At 37.0% G+C, this 14862-nt stretch overlaps 2 protein-coding genes across 5 annotated transcripts; one reads left to right on the top strand and one right to left on the bottom strand.

Moving 5' to 3' along the window:
- Positions 1-370: 370 nt before the first annotated feature.
- LOC147286317 (RNA-binding CRS1 / YhbY (CRM) domain protein) lies at positions 371-5510 on the bottom strand. 4 transcript variants are annotated; one of them, XM_086241519.1, is made up of 5 exons: positions 5243-5510; positions 4397-4859; positions 3382-3783; positions 1352-1512; positions 371-822 (listed from the first exon to the last, which is right to left on the bottom strand). In XM_086241519.1, the coding sequence occupies exons 1-4, from the start codon at positions 5260-5262 to the stop codon at positions 1360-1362; spliced, it is 1038 nt and encodes a 345-aa protein (XP_086097645.1). In that variant the 5' UTR covers positions 5263-5510; the 3' UTR covers positions 371-822; positions 1352-1359. The 4 variants fall into 4 exon arrangements, with proteins under 4 accessions (XP_086097645.1, XP_086097646.1, XP_086097647.1 ...); XM_086241520.1 differs by having other exon boundaries at positions 371-746; XM_086241521.1 differs by having other exon boundaries at positions 371-685.
- Positions 5511-7722: 2212 nt separating this feature from the next.
- Positions 7723-13116, top strand: LOC147286316 (uncharacterized). The gene is made up of 2 exons (XM_086240739.1): positions 7723-7937; positions 12615-13116. Exons 1-2 carry the CDS (start codon positions 7723-7725, stop codon positions 13114-13116), a joined length of 717 nt encoding a protein of 238 aa, XP_086096865.1.
- The last annotated feature ends 1746 nt before the right edge of the window (positions 13117-14862 follow it).

Here is a 14862-nt window from a genome sequence, read left to right as displayed (position 1 = left end):
GTTTTGGTTGTGGTTGGAGGTGAGGTGTGTAGTTGTGGTTTAGGAGTGCTGGGTTTGAGGTGTGTAAGGAGAGTTTTTTTTTTTTCAAATGATGTGGGTTGTTTATGTTAATTAAGTAATTTTACAAAATAAGTTGGTGAGGATGTGCAAAAAAAAAAAAAAAAAAAAAGTGTGCAAATAGCCGCACTCTTAAACAATCCCATATGTCTAACTTATAAGATTTGGATATTTTTTTATCAGTGAAGCTTCTTAGTTTTATAGCTGTTGAGAAACAAAATCATATTTTTCAAACGAAAAAAATAAATAAATATGCATTTATTAACAATTACACTTCAATAGTATATCAAATGGAGTACAAAATTTCCTTTGAGTTAGTAGGGAGAAAGTACATAACGATGGTGTCTACCAATAATTCCCACATGTGCATGAATCATCTTTGAAATGATGGAATCTATTGATGTCCCTTGCTATAATCTCTCTCTCAGACAATTTTACAGATGAACTTGAATGCAGCATGGCAGTCCACACATATTCGTAGGTTCTCCTTCACCCTAATGGAAGCTCCTGGTGGAGTGACAATCAACCCAAAAGCCACCGCAAGCTTCTCACTATGGTATCATAGAAGCTGCTCATTTTTGCTTTGTTCCACATCGTAGAAGCTTCTTTGTCTTCCTTTCTCTCTTCCCTTGGTTAATGCATATTGATGAAAATTGAAAGAAGGTGGCACATTTGCCACTTCAAATGAACTTTTTCAATCCAATGGTTGACAAATGAAATTGATCAATGTCCCATTTAACATGGCTAAAAATGATTATTGAAATCCTGAGTGACAAGTAACTCTAATAAGTAAGGGGTGTGTTATATTCCCAAAGAAGGGTGGCTCCTGTGAATTTTTTAATCCTCGCGAAATTTCAGCATGATTTACTTTAAATTCTAATCTCACTGAAGGGAATCCATTCATTCCCAAGCTTCAGAAGCAGTACAAAGTATAATGGACAGAGACACTTTTGTTTCCCAGGAGACTGTTAGTTTTCAAGGCTGTTTTGCATTGTATTTAAATAAAAATAAATAAATAAATAAAAACCAAGAACTCCTATGATTAAATCCCATGTCGACCAATGATGGGATCAACATGGTCAATGAGGGTAAACATTGGTCCAACAAGGGCAGCTAAACAGAATGTAAAGCACATGCCCAAGTGGCTTTTCTCATGAACACCATATAAATAAAAGATCAAAAATAAAACAAGTAGTAATAAGTAATCCTTACATGTGTCCAAAATTTCATATGAATTCATGCATACAGGAACTAAAGGTTGACATTAAATGTTTGACAGGCAAAAGAAAAATACCTTGTCGTTCATGTACTGATCAAAGAATCTTGCATTGCATCCTCTTTTACTTTCTTAAACCGAGCAAGGTGCTTGTGATACTCTTCAAGTTCTTTCTCCAATTTTTCAATGAACTGACTTGTATGTTCAAGGGACTGCTCATACCTATATTTTTCCAGAGCCTGCATTTTTTTAAATGGACAAGCAATTGTAATGTTTAAGTTTTCCATCTGTAAGAGAATCAATGCCTTTCCAAACAAATGATCAATTGAGCTTTATAAATAAGCCATCCTCTCATGACCTTCTAGATGTGGTGGTTTGACTGAGAAAATCAAAATTGCATGCACACAAATATGATATGCAATGTAGAACTGTCAACATACTTTAATTCTGTTAAAGCGCCAAAGCTTCTCCTCCCCTTGAAAGGTTACAATTTTGAAGCTATTCTATTGAAAAATGGCCTAACCCGAATTGTATCATAAACTTGGGGCAGTGTCACAAACCAAAAAAAAGAATTCAAATAAAACAACTGTAAATTAACAATAAAGATCCAATAAATAAAATTACAAATAGTTGGGATTATATAATAAGATTTCTCATAAATACAAGACTAGAAGACAAAGACAGAGTAGCTCTACATAACGTCAAATCAATACAGTTTGGAGTTGGAAAACAATATACATATGTACATATGTATCTATGTAAGTGATTATTAAAGCATGAGAGTCGGATGCAGTGACAAATTGATATTCAGTTTCTAACTACACTTAATTTCACAGTCCCACTTGTCTTTTATAAATCTGTTAACATACCATTTATGATTTTTAATATATTTATATAAAACTTATAGATCCAGTACTCACCACCAACATTTCACATCCAAGGGACAAGGGTTTGAGCCTTAAGACTAAGGCAATCAAGCCCATTTGAAGAAGAACAATAGCTAGGAGCACATCTACTTAAAGAGAAATAGAAAATTACAGATTTGGTCAACTTATTTTATACCTAGTTCAATTTTGGTCCACGATCTTTTTTAAGTTCTGTTTTGGTCCACTAATTGTTCCACCACTTGTTCAATAAAGGTCCACTTCGAAACTTCAGTTTTGGAGTTTTTGATTTAAAATCCTTGGTGTTTTGTTTTCTTCAATTATAATTGAAGTATAAGTTGTAAATACATGTGGGAACTTCTGTATAAGTAATAATCTCAACAATAGCTAGGAGGGAACTTCTGTCTCTTCCATTGAAGGTGCATACATGTGCCAGTACTCAGTAAATAAGAAAAGAGAATATATGAGTCTTGAAACAATCAGTGTAATGGGGTGTCACAGAAAACAAAAGTTTTTCCCCCTACCCATGCACCATGTGAAAGGACATACAACCAAAAAGAAAAAAATAAAAGAATGGTACACCCACCTTTGGTGATTTACCAAATAATAGAAAGAAGTCAATGCAACGCTTTTCAGGTGCCATCTTCTAAAGAAGCTGGTTACAACATACAATCCTTAAAAATGTCTGGAAATGTCCCAAAAGATGAGATATGTATCATAAAAAATAAAAAAAAATAAAAAGTTGAGCTATATAGTGGAGATTTGTCCCTTTTTATACATTTCTGAAGATGCAGTGTTTCCACTTTTTTTATTCATTCAGGAAACAATAACATTTACTTTTCCTCTTCAAATTTAGAGTTATATTTACATTAGTGTTAATATCTATACAATTTATTATATAAATCTACTAATACAACTAAAACATAATTTAAGGGAAGCAATATCATACGCACAAAGTGCATGTGGGAGTGGCAGTTTATAATATGACAACTGCTAGTAGCCATCCCTCCATTATGCACTCATTGCAATGCAAATAGATGAACAACCACATATTAACAGCGAAATAATTTAACCCAAACCCATAGATAAATTAAAATATGTAAAAATGTCACTAACACTTTATTTTCAGGACAAGAGATGAAAGTTCCAGTCTACACCCCTTAACTTTCTCACATTAACTTCCAGAGTCAGAAAAATGGGCAATCTAATGATAGCTGAAATTACCTTATTTTTAGACAGTGTATCTGTAGGTGACATTACTTCCGGCTGCACATAGTTCTTTCCGCGGTAGAAAATTATAGTATTATCAGGTTTTATGTCAATCACAATGCCTTTGCTCAGTCGAGCAAGCTCTTGAGCATATTCATGAACCTGTCCTGGCTTACAAGGCTTGCAACTAACCTTTACTGTCTCATGCTTCTTCCAATGAAGATGCATATTTAGGACAACCCCTCCAAATACTCCTCGCCTTCCAACTGGGACATAGTGCTTCTTTTTCTCACCAGTTCGCTTTAAGTAATGTTTTTCTTCTTCGGTTAAAATTTCAGGATCATGTGTTTCAGCTGGGGCTTTGGGAAGCTCAAATTTCCTCAACTTCTCAATCAACCATGCTTCCTTTCTTTTTGCCTAAAAATACACAAGTTGACAAAGATTATAAAAAGAATAAAAATAAAAGAATGTAGTTAGAAAGAAAATGGTTAAATGAAAATATAAATCAAGCTACTAAATGTGTAAAACCAAACAAGATGATATAGATAAGGCAGACCATACAAAATAACAAAAATATATTGTCCCTGTGTCACCGCAGATGACTAAATCCATAATAGTGCCAAAGCAAATGCTGTTTGCATCACTAAATACAACATTACATGGAACACACCAGAAGAAGTTGAGTCATGACTCATGACAAGTATATCGAGATACCTAGAAATTAAAAAGTAAGAAGATAATACCGGAAAAATAAATGAAAAGTATATTTTGAAATAAGAATAGTTGATTCCACAGGATTTGATATAGTCAAACCCCAAGAAATGCAGAAACTTATGAACAGAGAAAAATAGAAAACCTAAAAGAGGTAATAAGCAGTAACCATAAACTGTTGTTAACATATCAAGATAACCGAGAAAATGTTTAGTTAAATAAATTTGGGAATAAATGTAAATTGAACAGAAACAGCACCAAAAAGCAAAAATCCTGAACCAGTGGCATCAAAAAGTTTATAAATAACAAAGCATCCAACCTTTTCAAGTTTGTATCTAATCCTAACTTCAGGATTTGGAGAATTCATCTTCTTTTTGGCCTTTAGACGATAAAATCGTAGTTCGTTCAGTTTGGCCTTCTTGGACATTTTAACTCGTTTGGCCATCTTCTTCCCGTTTGTTGAGGAACCAATTTTATCAAGTGGCTTACCAATCGAAAACCTCACAACATCATTATCTGTCTTCAGCTCAAATGATGTACTACTCATGCATCTAGCAGGTAGACTGTTTCTGAGAACACTTTGCCGCTCAAATGATCTCCGCACCAATAAAGAATCCAATGAGGAGGTTACACATGGAACTTCTAGAAAAGACGTCACAACCCTGAAGCTTCGCCTTTGCATACACATATGGCAAGAAAGAGACTTTGTTAAACACGTTATGGTTGGCAAAGATGGGTCCAAAACATTTTTCGCTAGACAAAGGAACCGGGCAAAAGAGTCCCTGCATAAAAAAATCACATTATCTATCACCAGTGGCCCTCAAAATGAAAATATAAAAAGTACAATAAGGTTAAAGGCTTCACATAAAATTCAAAGGATATTGTAATTTCATCAGACATTCTTTAGTTCATAATTTCCTAAAATTTCCCATTTCCAGTTTTATAAAGTTGTATCAATGAGCACAAAATGCTAACAAAAAACAGTAGAACACCAAAAATCATTGTCAAACAACAGCATAAAGCTTCAAACTAGTGACCACCTTGAGCTAATAGTAATATGGTAACAACATCAGGAGCAAGGTGAATAGTGATATGCATATGCAGCAATTCATGTACAGTAGCATTGCAAATTTGCAAGAAATGAAGTCAAAACTGTTTGCCTAACCTCGTTCCTCCTCTGCCCATGCTTTGAAATCCAGTCTTCCCTGTTTCTGCCGCCAGCCAACTTGTCGCCGCCGGAAAGCCACGTCCGACGCCCAGCCTTCGCTTCCGGCGACAACCCAATTGGTTCTAAGGAGTTGCGTTCTGACCTTTCTATTTACCACCACACCGATTTATCAAAAGAGAGATGGCTTTTTTTTGTTGGTCGAAAGAGATGGGCATTGATCTCTGCAATTTTTCTTCATGGCTGATATCTACACGCCCCATTTTCTTCTCATCTTACACTCTCTTCTTCAATTTGTTGCGAAGACAATTATTAGTTTTACTAATAATTAATTAATTATAATAAAATAAATAAATATTGGCAAAAAATTAATAATGCTATGAATTCCAAATTTATATTCCAAATTCATATGCCAAATTATGTGAGGGTCAGTGTTTTACTTGTTGTAAAAAAAAAAAAAAAAGGGTGTTATTTGCATACTTTTTTTTTGCAAACCCCTCCTAAAAAAAAAATTATTTAACACTTACAAAGTTACACACCCCTTACCCCGACCACCTCCCCTCCCCACTTCTCCTTTCTCCGGCACACACCCCATCCCCAACCACACCGAGCAGCCCACCATCGTCGAAACCCACCACCGCCAGCGACCACCCCACCTCATCCTTGCCCCTATCTCCCCTCTCATTTTCTCTCTCTTTATCTCATTCCCCATGTCTTCTAAAACTACAAACATCAAACAGCTGTGGACGGTGGAAACTGCAAACATCTTCTCCTCTCTCTCTCTCTCTCTCTCTCTCTCTCTCTCTCTCTCTCTCTCTCTCTCTCTCTCTCTCTCTCTCTCCTTCCCTCTTTCCTCTCCCTTTCTTCTGGCTTCTTGGACGGTGGCTGTGGCTTGGACGGGTTTGGCGGACCAATGCCGAACCCCCTGCAATTTTGTTGTTGAAGGTTTTGGTTGTCTGCGGGGCGAGAGGAAAAAGGGAAAGAGAGAGAAAGGAAGGACTGGGTTGGGTTTCGGGGAGAGAGAAAGAAGAGGGGGTGGGAGGCGGCAGGGAGAAAGGAGCCAAAGAGGAGAGGAGAGGAGAGGAGAGGAGAGGAGGGGAGGGGAGGGGGGGAAGTGATCAGGGTGGGGGGAAGAAGAAGAAGATGAAAAAGAAGAGATGAGGATGAGGTGTGTAGGTGAGGGAAGAAGAAAGAGAGGGAAAGATGGGAGGGACAATGTGGTCTTTTCTTTTGGGTTTTTTTTTTAAGAAGAGGTGTGCAAAAAGAAAAAAAAAAAGTGTGCAAATAGCAACCCTAAAAAAGAAATTCTACGGTAGACCCTAATATGGATTTATGATACACTGCCACATGTATTTGGAATTCAAATTTAAGATACAAATTTAGAATCCCTAGCAGCACTAAAACCCAGAACAACCCACAACCTTCATGATGGAACCATCTTTTTGGGGCTTATTTGGTTAGCTATGGTAGATAATTCAAGGCCTAAACCCTTTAAGAATTTCCTATGGTAGTGACTGTTATTTCCCACATTGTCATTTATGCATTTCTTCAGTTTTCCGAGAACTGATGTATGGTCTTGGTTGTGTAACATGTGTAGGAATCCTACATTAGGATGGTGATCACCTTACTAACAACCTGAAATTTTCGTTCTATTTAATTTTTAAAGTACTTAATTTTTTATGTTTAATTTGAAGTTATGATAATTTTTCTCTAATTTATTTTGTTGAAAATGAGAATTTATTTCCATGAATTTCAGGCAATTATCACAATTTATCAAGGTTCAATGGCCAATGTGGAACTATAGTTGGAAAATAGTTGTTGATACGAATCCCACAAAATTAGTATGTGTGGATTGGAGTTCAGGAGAATATGTTATGATTTTAACAATTTAATAAGCTTTCGAAATTATTTTGATTTTTCTGGAATTAACTTTAAGGAGTTAAAATTTTTTGGAAAAATTATGGAAGTCAAATAATTGTTTTAAGGTTATTAAAAAAAAATAATATTCAATGAGACGAATCTGTAGGATTTTTCAAGAAATTTTTCTAACTCCCGAACTATTTTTGGTGTTTTTTTTTAAGTTGAGAGAAATTAGAAAATATGAAAAGCTGACATGGTCGCTAACAGAGCACGCGTGGCACATTGTGGTTCGCTGAGCACACTGACGAAGTGCTACATAAGTTTTGACGCAAGCTGGCACCTTGGATTTGGGTCGTTGGATCTCCCCATTTTATCTCACATAAAACACACGCCTAGACCCCGTTTTCCGAGCCAACATGTTGGACATATTTCATAGCACATTTTTAGATACTAATGCCCTAATCTAGCTTGTAAGAACTCGAGGTTTTTGTAAGATTTTTGTTAGTTTTGTGTTTTTCAGGGTTTAGAATTAGTCTGAGGAAATTGTTATACCTAATCAGCCTGGAGTCAAAAAATTGCCGGAACAACCAAAGAGAACAAGGACTTAGAATTTTTTATCAATGAAGTTCGAAGTTGAAGATAAGGTTGAGCTCAAGGAAGTTAAGTGTAACATGGTTTATACTCTTCCGGCTGAATTCCAACCCTCATCAGGCCAAGCCAACTCTTTGCAAGAAGATTACCTCGACGAGGACATTCCAAGTATTGAAATCAATAATGTTGAAGTTCCTGCCGAAGAAGAAATGATCCAGGAGATTGGAAATGTGGTTGTAACCCAGTTTGGCCGGGCGTATTTTAGAAAACCCACTAGATGGCTTGTCATTTAAAGCCATTGTATATCACGGCCCATCTCAAGGGAGTTCCAATTACTAAAGTCATGATTGATAGCAGGGCAACAGTCAATGTTATTCCATCCACTTTAATGAGGAAGTTTCACAAAACGAAAGCTAACCTATTAACTACAGATCTCATGCTTATTGGTTTTGTCGGCGAAAAATTGAGAGCGAAATGAGTTCTACCTATGGAACTCACAGTCGGAAGCAAGTCCAGACTCAGGACATTTTACGTCGTAGACTCCACGGCCAACTATAACTTACTACTCGGCCGGGATTGGATCCACGCCAATTGGTGCATACTTTCATCCCTTCACCAAGCTCTGATTTTCTAGTATGAGGATCAAGTAGAGGTGGTCCAAGTCGAGCATAAGCCTTTCGAGGCAATGACAGGCGTGGTGGAAGCCCAATATTACGAGGAAGACATGGGCTACTTAGTGTTCGAAGGATAAGATGCTAACGATTGCCCAATAAGTGTTACGACCAAAATGAAGATAAGTGAGACCGCCGAAGAGACAGGGGTCCTCACGACAATGACTCAATTGTTCAAAAGACATGATTGATGTTGAGCGACCAAAAAGATATAGAAGAGGATCTGACGAAAGACCTCGTCCTAAGACTTCACACGTATGAGCGTTCTAAGCCCACAGTTGACTTGAATGTTGAATTTCATCACAAAACAAGAACAAGTCAGAAAGGACTGGGGTATGAATGACCTAGACCCGGCCCCCACCGAGCTCGAAGATTCAACTTGGGTATTAACGAAGACCTATGACCAATTTTCATCAATCAATTAAATTCAGAAGACCTAAGAGCAAAGTTGATTGTTTTGATCAAGGAGTACAAAGATTGTTTTGCTTGACATTATAGGGAGATGCCAGGTTTGGTTCAAGATTTGGTCGAGCACAGACTATCCTTGAAAGAAACATTCAAGCCATACGCTCAACCACCAAGACATTTCACCGTAAAAGTACAATGGCGAATAGAGAATGAGATCTGCCGACTCTATGAGGCTCAATTCATCAGGACGGAAATGTATATTAGTTGGGTATCAAATGTGGTCCTTATGCTCAAGAAAAACGGCAAGCTGACGGTATGTGTGGATTTTAGAAATCTTAATTTAACCACACCGAAGGATGAGTTTCCAATGCCCATAGCAGACTTGTTAGTAGACGGCTCAGCTAAACATGAAATTATATCTTTCATGGATAGTCATGCATGCCATATATAACCAAATCTTTATCGCCAATGAAGACGTCCACAAGACCGCATTCAAGTGCTCACCGCCGATAGGGATTTATAAGTGGATTATAATGTCATTTGGTTTAAAGAATGCCGGCGCAACATACCAAAAAGCCATGAATACTATCTTCCAAGGAATGATTGGCAACACAATCAAAGTTTACATAGATGATGTGGTTGTGAAGTCTCAGTCCAAGGATGACCATCTGGTAGACCTCAAACATGCTTTTGAAAGAATAAGACTGTCACGCTCCAATCCTGAATAAAATCTAATATCTAAGAGTGAAGCGTGACTTACGTCCTAATCGCAGATTAATAAAATTATTTCTACAATTAAGACGTGAAAAGAAAAGAAAAAATAAAAGAAAATAAAATAATTGAAGAAACTAAGTAAAGTGAAAATTAAAAAATAGACTTTATTTAACAAACTACTGTTCCAAGAGTACCATACTAGATGTTCATCTTCTTATATATTACAATGTATTGGTAACCAAACAAAACATAGTACTCCAGCAAATTCTCTAAATTTCCCTTGGGTATTCTACATCATCGGTCATATTTCCATCACCTGCACGATCTATTAGGGTGTGAGCTTTTAAGGCTCAGTAGGGTATAGTGATCCCTCATGGCCAGTTATCACATTTAATCAATGTCTCAGTAAAAGAAAAAAAAATACAGATAATGATTTCTATTATATGCATTGAGAATGTGTGTACTCACTCCTTAACCATTCCCGTTGACACATACCCAAGACAAACAAGCCTACACGTCCCATACCGTGCATCCTTCCACTGTGACCCCGAATGTCCCAAGTATGAGCCAACACCCGTCCGTCCCTTAAGCCCAAATATTTTGAATATAATTAATTCCACTTTTTCTTCAATAATTCTTCCACAAATCATGAGATCACCAAGTATATCTCCCTTTATCCATGGTATCTCTAATAAATCACAAGACCACCAAGTTCATCTCCCTCTCTTCTTGGTGTCTCAATTAATCATTTTCTTAACCTTATTCACAATCACACTTTTCTTATGCACTTATGATTATGCATGTATAGAGAAATTAAATAGTACATGCATAATAATTTAACCTTACGCAATTTGAGTGTATCACAGACTTAGGAATTTCACAGTGCACACACAAGATTAATAATAAAAGCTTATTCACAAATATAATGCACTTGATACATTTAATGAAGAAATAACATCACAAGTAATAAAGATAAATTATCACAAGAAAATAAATCACACAACATGACACAAGGATTAATTGTAATATAGTCCAATCATTGGGGAAAATAGAGACTCTACCTTAATTTCTTGAGCACGAGTTCCTTCTTGGTCCGTTCCTATGTGTTCGGGTCTAAAAAGTTTAAGAATAATATAGTTTAGATATAACTTAATTAAATTTAAATTTATTTCACTCTCTTTTTAAGGAGAGTGTAACTCACACTCTAACTTAGAGGTGTCGAATTAACGCGAAACTTGTATCAATGGACTTGTATCGAAAAATAGAGCTAAGAAGGTGAAAATTGGGCGAAAACGGTCGCCAAAAACAGACGCATGCGCAACCACGCACCGGCGGTGCGAGTGGGGTGGCTGGCCGGTCACTGTTCATCGTCTCTTTAAAACAGCCCCTGTTTTTCCAGATTTTCCAGTTTTTTTTATCTCATTTTTTACTCGACTTTTGACCTATCAAACCTTCACCAAATTGAGCAAACTTATACTTGTTTTAAAGCTCTACATCCCCTCTTTACAACCATATAAAGCACATGAAAACAGACGGTTAAAACTCAAGTTATAAGGCTCGAAAGGAGGCCTTACGAACATGCGAATTTTCTGGAAAAATTTCCAGATTTTTCATATTTCTTTGTTTTTCATTTTCCTTCAATTCCAAACCGCAAAACATGTTTCTAAGGCTATAATAAGGCTATCTACAACCTAATTTTTAGTTTTACAACATAAAAGAAAGGTGTGTAAATAAAATTATAAAACAACAAGTTTTAGAAAAAATTTGTGGACACCCATGTTTCCATGGGTTCCTTAAACTCACCTTTCTTTATACCCCCCCTTGAGTTCTATAGAGGCTAAAAGCTGTGAGTTCCTACAGTAAAGAAAAACCATAGATGACAAAAAGGGGTTAGTTTATGGAAAGTTTAAAGAAAAACTTCTAAGATAAAATTTCAATTTCAAACCTTACTAGAGTTTCCAACCTCTCCTTCTCTAACTCTTTCTAGTTCTCTCTCTCTCTCTCTCTCTCTCTCTCTCTCTCTCTCTCTCTCTTTCTCTTTCTCTTCCTCTCTCTCTCTCCCTCTGTTCTTTTCTCTGTTCAGTTTTTCTTCGTCGCTTCCTTAAGTGTGAGCTCTTCACACCAAAGCCCTTTATTTATAATCCAACTTGTTGGCTCAAATCTGGTTAAGTTCATTGGCTCTCATCATTGCCTAGAGGTGACTCATCCCTCTAAGAAGAATCAAAACCATTGATCAAGGCTTATGTGTAAAAACTTATGTATATGTAATTAAGGGAATGAACGTTGGTATTATCTTCAAATCCATTTAGATTTTTTTTTTTTTTAGTTGGGCTTTTCATCTCTTGTAAAACAATTGGGCTAAAGCCAAAACTTAGAAATTTAACCCAATTTTAAAGCCCATAAGTATTATTATTATTATTATTTTTTTTTTAGGACATTACAAAGACAAAACAAGTTAAAGGTGAACCCTCAGAAGTGTGCTTTTAGGGTCTCCGCAGGGAATTTCCTTGGTTTCTTAGTTCATTAAAGGGCCATTGAAATAGATAAGAACAAAACGAAGGCTATCATAGAGACATCCTTGCCGAAGAACAAGAAAGAGCTTTAGTCACTCTTAGGCAAGGTTAACTTCCTATGACGTTTTATCTCCAACTTGGCCGACAAAATACGGCCATTCTTAGCCCTCTAGCTTACAACTCAAGGCAATCGACGAGTTTGTTTGGGAAGAGGAGCATCAAGAAGCTTTAGACGCAATTAAGGAATATCTAACTCAACCTCCTGTCCTCATTTTGCTATGCCGAAATAGGCCCTTAAAGTTATACATTGCCGCAGCAGAGAATTCTATTGGTGCTTTACTTGCTCAAGAAAATGAGAATGGAAAGGAGCAAGCAATGCACTACATTAGTCTGATCCTAACTAAGGTTGAAACTAGATATTCGCCCATTGAGAAGCTATGCTTAGCTTTATACTTCTCGACAATGAAGTTGCGACACTACATGTTGCCAACCACGATTTTAATTATTTCAAAGACAGACGTGGTCAAGTACATGCTCACGCGGCCAATCATTCACGACCGGATAGGAAAGTGAACCATGGATCTTTCAAAATTTGATTTCGGGTACATCCCTCAGAAAGCACTCAATAGGTCAAGTTTTGGCTGACTTTTTGGCACACCATCCCTCCAAAGAGATAGAAGATGTTAGTGAAGTCGAGATTGATGCTGTTTCTAGTCATTGCGTGGGGATTGTGCCGTGGAGTCTGTGGTTTGATGGGTCAAGTCCAGATGGCTCGGCGGGAGCTGAGATAATCATAAAGTCGCCGCAGGGCATGATGTATCAATTCGCTTTCCAGCTAGGTTTTCCTTGCACTAATAACCAGGCAGAATACGAGGCCATCGAACTGGAGATTTTGGGAGAGCTTGGCGCACAGTACGTCTCCGTGCATGGTGATTCTTTATTGGTGATCAAACAAGTGACCGGCCAATATCAGTGTCTCGATCCGGTCCTTAGCCTATACTGGGCCGTGATAACACAGTTGGCAGTGGAATTCATAGAAATCACCTTTAATCATGTTAGAAGGGAAGACAATTATGAAGCTGACGAAATGGCCAAGATAGCTTGGGGCCCTTTCTAGAGGGCGCCGAGTTGCAAACAGTAAAGATAGAAAGACAAGAGTTACTTCACGCATGGCAACGAGTTAGACCCGACGCCATATACTCTGTTCAGGTCAGTGCCAATGATTGGAGGTGGGCTCTTATCCAATACCTAAAAAATCCACATCGACCTCACCCAATGAAAGTTAGGTATCAAGCAAGAAATTATGGGATGGTTGATGATGATTTATATAGAAAAAGTAAGGAAGAGTTACTAATGAAGTGCTTGGGAGAATAAGAATCCAAGACTGTTATGGTCGAGGTTCACGCCGGACTCTGCGACGCACACCAGGCAGACCACAAGATGAGATGACTGATCCACATGCACGACTATTACTGGGCGGCTATCTTGAAGGATTGCATCGAATTCGCCAAAACTAGGACACAAATATAGTTAGTGTTAGCTTGTGTGGGATTGCATAACTTTTTCGCAAGGAGTGTCATTATGATGAATTTCCTATTAAACTAGGCAATGAAAATGTTTAGAAATTCGTCAAAATCCTTAGAAATCCATATAAATTTTTCCAACATAATTTATTAAAGGCCCGTTTAGCACTGCTTCTGGAAGGGTTGAAAGCGCTTCTAAATAAGGTAAATCACTTTTATTTTTTTAAATTGATGTTTGGCTAAAATTTTAAAGGTGCTTTGGCTAGAACTAAGAAGCACTTGAAGTGGTTTTTGAAGAAGCACATATGAGGTGCTTCTTCATGGAAGTGCTGCAGCAAGGAAACACAGGAAGCACTTGGTCCTTTTAATGAAATTTTCAAAATGGCCAATATATCCCTATTGTGTTTACTGAAATTCTAAACTACCCTTTTCTTTTTTCTATACCTCTCCCAAATGTTTTCACCATACCAATCCACATTAAGCTTGCTCCAAACAATCCTGCACAATCATGATCCTTCTATTGAGAGGGAGAAAGAAGAGGAAATAAGAAAGTTCAGTTCAGTACACTTGCCCCAATATCGGTCCTCTGGGTTTGAATATTAGAGAAGACATAGTGAAGGATATGGCAAACAGACTAGAGCACGATCACTGTGGTCTGAACCGCCAGACCAAAGTCTATGTGGTCCGTCAATTGTGGCACTGGTCATCAAGGCCAAAGACTCGAACACCGACGCCCACAACATACTCTGACTATCAAAATTTCCATATTTTTCCAAGTAGGCTGCTTTTGGAGATTAATTAGGAGCAGTATTTTGGATTCTCTCAAGATAAAAAGATCTACAAAAAGGATCCTCCATGCTTATCTCCATTGGAGCAATGCTCAAGTGTTCTCAGTTCTCACCCATTGTATTCTTTAAATTGTTTTTAGCACTTTCATAGGAGAAATTCTTTGAGAAAATAAAATAAAATATATACGAAAAATTTAGGACTTTGGTACAAGAATTGATACACCGATTGCAGATTCATATGGAACTTTGACTATTTAGTCCTTTGTTTTCTTCATAAAATATTCTCAAATACTATTTTCCATATTTTTTCAATTCTTATTGTTTTTGTGATTATTTATTTTGTTGGGTTTTCAATTTTCCCAATATGTAAATGCTTATTATTTACAATTATGTTTTTGTTGGTAGGTACAATCTGATGAAAGGATAAACAATTTTCTCTCCTTGTAGCTTGCATGGTTTTCTATGGCGTGTTGCATTTTTTGAAGATGACAATTGAATTCAATTTGTGTTAATTTTACATCTCAAATATTATGCAAGCACTTTTTTCTTAAG

This window comes from Dryas octopetala, chromosome 4, assembly GCF_963921425.1.
Source record: "Dryas octopetala chromosome 4, drDryOcto1.1, whole genome shotgun sequence".
In the NCBI taxonomy this organism is placed as follows: Eukaryota; Viridiplantae; Streptophyta; class Magnoliopsida; order Rosales; family Rosaceae; genus Dryas; species Dryas octopetala.
This window is presented reverse-complemented; position numbering and strand designations above follow the sequence as displayed.

What these genes read in the sequence shown, in the direction of transcription:
- LOC147286317 (XM_086241518.1), bottom strand. Translation starts at nt 5,262, where the DNA reads ATGGGCAGAGGAGGAACGAG. An exon ending in TTAGATACAAACTTGAAAAG is followed by an intron (nt 3,784 to 4,396) that starts GTTGGATGCTTT and finishes GTGTATTTTTAG; the next exon opens with GCAAAAAGAAAGGAAGCATG. An exon ending in ATACACTGTCTAAAAATAAG is followed by an intron (nt 1,513 to 3,381) that starts GTAATTTCAGCT and finishes AAAAAAATGCAG; the next exon opens with GCTCTGGAAAAATATAGGTA.
- LOC147286316 (XM_086240739.1), top strand. Translation starts at nt 7,723, where the DNA reads ATGAAGTTCGAAGTTGAAGATAAGGTTGAGCTCAAGGAAGTTAAGTGT. An exon ending in GGAAATGTGGTTGTAACCCA is followed by an intron (nt 7,938 to 12,614) that starts GTTTGGCCGGGC and finishes TACATCCCTCAG; the next exon opens with AAAGCACTCAATAGGTCAAG.